Below are 5,733 nucleotides of genomic sequence, written 5' to 3'. Positions count from 1 at the left end.
AGCACGTCGGCTGGGTCATCGCCGGTGGACCGCCGTCGTAGAGAAAATATTTAGTTTTGCTGTAGCTATGAGGCAGACCCGCAAAATTTAAATAAGGAGAAAAGAGCTAACCATGTTTGCAGCGAGCTGGGGGCGGGAGCACTTCAGGGCGAGGCGTATGTCCAGCGCTCGATCCCAGCCACCGACTACACTTCGGTGGGCGCAGGCACAGACAAACTCACAGAGCAGCTGTTCTTTTCCATAGTTTGCTCACTTCCAAGCAGATCGAGGTGACAGGTCACGGGCGTGTTTATTAAGTATACTAAGTCGGAGTGCGCAGGCACCGTAGGAAAACACATATCCGCTGCTTATACCGCTGGTGCACGTAGCCTGCTGCCATCGCTTGCTTGAGGTTTGCCCACTAAGCGACGAAGCGAATGTCGACGGTCTTCCCCGCGCCGCCTAGCACTCTTTTCCGCGCACACAGAGCCCACTGTCAAATCTCACAACCTCCACTGTGAGCAAACAAGGAGAAAAGAAAACTCTATTTAGAAGGATGTGCCGTCTATACGCAAACATGCACTGCAAACTTCATGGCGAGTGAAACTGTGAATGGGCATGTATGCGAGTGCGAGGGGACGTTAGTGGTTTTGATGTGAGTGGATCTCAGTCATGAGCGAGTGTGCTTAAGGTGCCGAGGTACGATGATAGAAGACGATATCTGAATAAAGGAAACGTGCGAATATATGTAGTACATGCAAGCATAAAACTAATCACTTACTCGAAGAAGGAAGCGACGTCCACCTCTCCGGTCACCGCCTCCGTGAGGACGCAGAGATGGCTCAGAGTAGAAATGGCTGCGAGGCCCTCTGCGGATCCGTTGTGCTGCAGCTGCATGCCGCGGGTCTCAATCGTCAGGAAGCTGAGCCTCGTGTTGGCTCGCAGTAGTCCGGTCAGGGTAGCGTAGAGGTCGGCAGTGTCTGTCGCCTCTTCCTCGAGGCTGTACAGACTTAACCGCAGGTCGGTGACGCGGCACACTAGCAAGAAATCCAGCGATGTAAACTTAGCCGCGTCATCCAGACTCAGCCGCCAAAGCTTGGTCGTCCTCTGCAGCTCCTCTACGCCCGCTTTGCTGAACCGAAGAGGCGTCTTGCAGAATTCACACGTACATTCCCCTTTCGCATCACGCTCCGCCCGGACTTCCAGCTGCATTAAGTTTCGGCATCCACGCGCCAGAAAGGTGAGGGAGTCGGCCTGGTTGACCCCGCAGGGAGTGAGCGCCAGCGCCCGTAGATGAGGCAGAGTGGAGCCCACGATCGCGGACCCATCGCTGCCGTGATCGAAGTGGAACGACGTCATGTTCAACTCTGTGATGCTGGACACGCAACTCTTGAAGAAGAACTGTATTGCTTCGATGTGGTAGCTGCTGGCGCATGCAGTTCTTGGCAAGTTCTCTCCACGAGGGGCCTTCAGGACTAGGCACAGGGACGAGACATCCGTCCAGCAATCGGGCTTCGAGACGGCCTTGGGAAGGCGGTGAAGCTTTATATGGTCGACGGCTTCCATGGCCCCGATTACTTGCCCGACTCTTCTAAGCTGCTCGCTCTGCAGTCCGTCCTCGAAGATTACCAAATTACTCCTAAGTACCGGCTTCAGCTGATAGCTTAAGCTGGAGAGCATAATGTCTTCGGCTTCAACCGGGAGCCGCGGAATACGCCTATACCTGGGCCATTTTGCTTCTCCGGGGAAGAAGGCCCATTCGCTGGTGAACTTCACTGTGTCCAAACTCAGCAGGTGATGAACAAAGTACGTGTGCAGGTCGATTATCTGTGCGCATGCTGTGGCTTTGCGGATGGAGTGGACGTGCAAGTTTCGCATCTGATGGCATAGCTGCAGGATCCGAGTTAAACGACTGAAATTCTCTATCCTAGGCACCAGCTCCACGTACATGCTCTCCAGTTGTGTACACAACGGCTGGAAGTCGTGGCCCACCCGCCACTCGTAGAACCTGCTATCGTGAAGAGACCATTCAAGCCGCCGCACCTGAGGCAATTCGGTAGCTAGCAGGGTAAATAGATGCAAAGGATGAATTACGCAGTTGACACAGCACAGTTCTTTCAGATTACTGCACCTGGAAATGCAGCTTATCAGCACAGCTGACGGAACCGCAATGCAGTTTTGGAAGTCCAGCTTCTTCACGCGATCGGAAATGTTTGCTGCGAGGAAGTCTTTTATGGTGCGCTCATCTGTGTCGGGCGTAAATCTGAGCGCTCGAACAAAGCGTTCCTGGAAGGTGATATATTCATGACTGGGAAAAGCTTCTGTGAATGCTACCAGAGACCCTCCGTCCAGAAATGAAAATATGCGCTCCCATGCTAAAACTGGCAGGGAATCAATATACTTGACGATGTCGAAAGCCGGCAGCATGTTGAAGAGTCAGTGGGAACGAATCTAGTCTCGGGCCAACGCGATAAACACGACCGGAGCCTCCGCAACCAAAGGCGGGCAGCAGAACGTCAAATAACGACGAGGATACTACTCACTGCATTCCTGACGGGTCTTGAAAAATCGAGGCACGAAACGAACGGGGAGATTTCAGAGGCCGAACTGCTGGTGCGAGAGTCGAAGGACCCCTCCTGAGGGCGGCAACATAGACGCTATGAGAGGAGAGGGAAGGAGCCTTGAGGAAGGGAGAGGACGGTTCGACGACAGGTTTCAAAGCTGCGCTGAGAGGCAGTCTCAAGCGTGACTCACCACGTCACCCTTCTTAACACGTGCGGGGGTGCGTATTGGTTCACGTCCAGTGATAATCCACCACTGGGGAAACTAGAAGAAACACACAGGGCACACACGTCAACACACTAACAACTGATAGCTTACTTCTTGTCAGTGGAGGACAAATTACTGCGGCCAAGACGCACACATCCAAGAAATTTCGGCAGTCATACACAGCACACACACACAAAAAAATAAAGGAAAGAGTGGGGAGTAATGTTTTCTTTTACATCTTTTCCATTTATGCACTGGACCCGGGGCATGCCTACTCATATCCGATAGAAGTACTGATATGGCTCTGACACAGGAATAGCGATTTTTGTTTTTTACTTATCTCCAAGGCTCTCTCGCTATATTATCGTCAGTCCTGTCTAGCACATGGTGACTAGCGCTTAAGAGCCACACATACAGAAATTTAGAAGCGACAGGATACAGGCTGTCGCTTCTTTTGGTGTCCGTGTCTTTTTAGCTCTAGTCACCATGTCGGATTAAGTAAACTAGCACGCCCAGCTAAGAGCCTTCGCTGCTTAGCACAATGGACCTTTTTCATAGGAGGCCTCTGCAAATGCGCGCGCACCGCTTCTTTTTTTTTTTTTTTTGTGGTTCGGCCGGTTCTGTCGCTCCGTAGACGCCGGGAGCGTTGTGTCTTTGACGCACGAACTCAAATCGCTGGAAATGCAAGGTTCTTCACATTTTCTGCGGCAGCGCTGCACGCAGCCAAAAGGGCGAAGTGGGTGCGGGCAGCGTGCGGCGTGTGAATATTGACTGATCGAAAATTGGTTGTTGAGGAAAGGAAATGGCGCAGTATCTGCCTCACATATATCGATGGGCCCCTGAACCGCGCCGTAAGGGACAAGAGGAATTGAAGGTGGGAATGAAAGAAGAGAGAGAGAAAAAGGTGCCGCACACTACCGCGCCGTAAGGGAAAGGATAAAGCAGGGAGTGAAAGAAGAAAGGAAGAAGAGGTGCCGCAGTGGATCGGCTCATGGGCGTCCGGAGGGGGGGGGGGGGCAAAGGGGGGCGGCTGCACCCCCCTGGAAAATCACTCACTCGAACCGTGAGTGATGGCCGCACGCCAGGGGCGGTGGTGCGCTCAGCCAAAAGGGTAAAAGCAGGCAAGCGTTTGCGGGTAGGTAGGCTGGAAACGCTGATTGGTCACAAAAATATGAAGTCATACGCGTGACGTCATTGGTCACGTGATATTTAATGACGTCATGTCCGGTTGGGGACAGGTTTGTAGCAGGTGCGTGAGCCCGAACAAAAGAAAACTGTTTGAAATTCCCCTTCAGTATTCCTGCTTATCGGGACTTGAGCATTTATATGTTGCAGTACAACTTTTTTCAGGCATCACAACTGATGTTTCGATGTGTTTGGTACATATTCATCTTCAGACATTTCATGTCTGTTGGGTAAAAAAAAAATATACGAAATAATACTTGACTGCATCAATTGTGACTGAGGCAACTAGCATCACGTATAACATGCTCTTGAAATTCCTCTAGCTGTTGCACAGAAATCTGTAATTGACTTCATTGTAGCTTCATACTTGCACCATTTAAATAGCTCTTTTTTCACAAAAGGAAATGTGATTAGGTTTCTGAATAGAGCTGTGCACGGGCCGCAATTTCGAACCCGCGCCCGGCCCGGGACCTAACCTACCGACAGGAAGCTCGGCCCGACACTGAAGGACCCTGAGCACGCTCGTGCTCGGCCCGACCTGCAAAGCGGCGACGACACAAAAAGAGAATTTCAGGAAAATTAGTTTATTTCAATGACATTCAAATTTTGACCTCGCATTCCAGATCACAGTTTGGGATTATACACAAGACACAACGCATAAAGGTATAGATTTATCACTCTAAATATGCAAGTTGTTCATTGATGATGGCTTGATCGAAACAAGAGCGGCGCTCTTTCATTACAAATCCTTCGGCGCTGAAATTTTTCTCGCTGCTTGAATTAGTGGCCGCAACGGCTAATACTTTCATAGCAAGAAGAGAAACGCTTGAAGTACGAAGGGGAATGACAGACGTGGTGTCGTAAGCCATGGCGTGCCACGACAGGAAGACTTTTTGACTTGTCAGAGAATAAGTGAGCTAATAAGCGACAGGGCGGCGCTATCCTGCGAATGCCGATGTGGCCGCGACGTCCCTGCTTCTACTATTCACGGGAAGGCACGGTGCTGTGTTCACTTCGGGCGAAACGCAGCAACCAAGGCTGCGCCAGAATAGTACGAGCTGAGCCGTAGTCGAGGCGCCAGTGACATTCTTCTAATGCCATTCATGTGGTGGGGGCCCCCCCTCCGCTCTCGCCCGCGACTATTGTCCGTCTCCCCGGCCGGAACCGGAGAGCTCCTGCCGGGTAGGCGGACAAGAGAGAAGGCTGCCGGCTCTGCGGTGCGCTGCGAGTGGCGAGTGGAAGAATTTAACCTTTTTCCGACTCCGTGACCCCGCGACCTCGCGTGCGCGGTACGCAGCCCTGCCTCCGCTTCCCAGAACCTTCCTTTCTTCTTACAAGGCGCCCAAAACTGGTTGCTTTTCCCCAACGTTGGTACTTGCTAGAACCAAAAATGCGTTTCTAGCCCCAGCTAGCTTTTTTTTTTTTTTTTAGCGTTTGTACTATCCTCCCGTCCTTGTACATTCCCTCCTGGATGGTCTAGACCAGGGGTTCTCAAACTTTTTTGCTTGGAGGAACACCAAAAGCCTTCAATAAGTTCCAGGGAACCCCCCCCCCCCCCCCCCCACCTCCCCCTTTCACTTACCAGCAATGTTGTCGAGTGCATTTTTGCAGAGAGAGTTGCAAAGGTTAAATGTTTATTGCACAGATTAATACAAATACTAATGTGATGGGTGGTACTGCTTATCTTTTAAGAGCAAGTCAAAGCGTGGCTCAGTAGCCCTCGGAGACAGTCTCATATCAGCTGCCGGGTCAGGGCCGGTGAGAGTTCTCGCGGAACACAAGAAGACAGCCCGCGGAACC

General features: G+C 51.6%; 1 protein-coding gene across 1 annotated transcript; it reads right to left on the bottom strand.

The window, feature by feature from the left end:
- Nucleotides 1-756: 756 nt before the first annotated feature.
- LOC149364487 (uncharacterized) lies at nucleotides 757-1,941 on the bottom strand. The gene has a single exon (XM_089568700.1). It carries the CDS (start codon nucleotides 1,927-1,929, stop codon nucleotides 757-759), a length of 1,173 nt encoding a protein of 390 aa, XP_089424826.1. The 5' UTR covers nucleotides 1,930-1,941.
- Nucleotides 1,942-5,733: the final 3,792 nt, after the last annotated feature.

The sequence above is a fragment of the Amblyomma mixtum genome, chromosome 2 (assembly GCF_055824585.1).
Source record: "Amblyomma mixtum isolate Tamu chromosome 2, ASM5582458v1, whole genome shotgun sequence".
In the NCBI taxonomy this organism is placed as follows: Eukaryota; Metazoa; Arthropoda; class Arachnida; order Ixodida; family Ixodidae; genus Amblyomma; species Amblyomma mixtum.
This window is presented reverse-complemented; position numbering and strand designations above follow the sequence as displayed.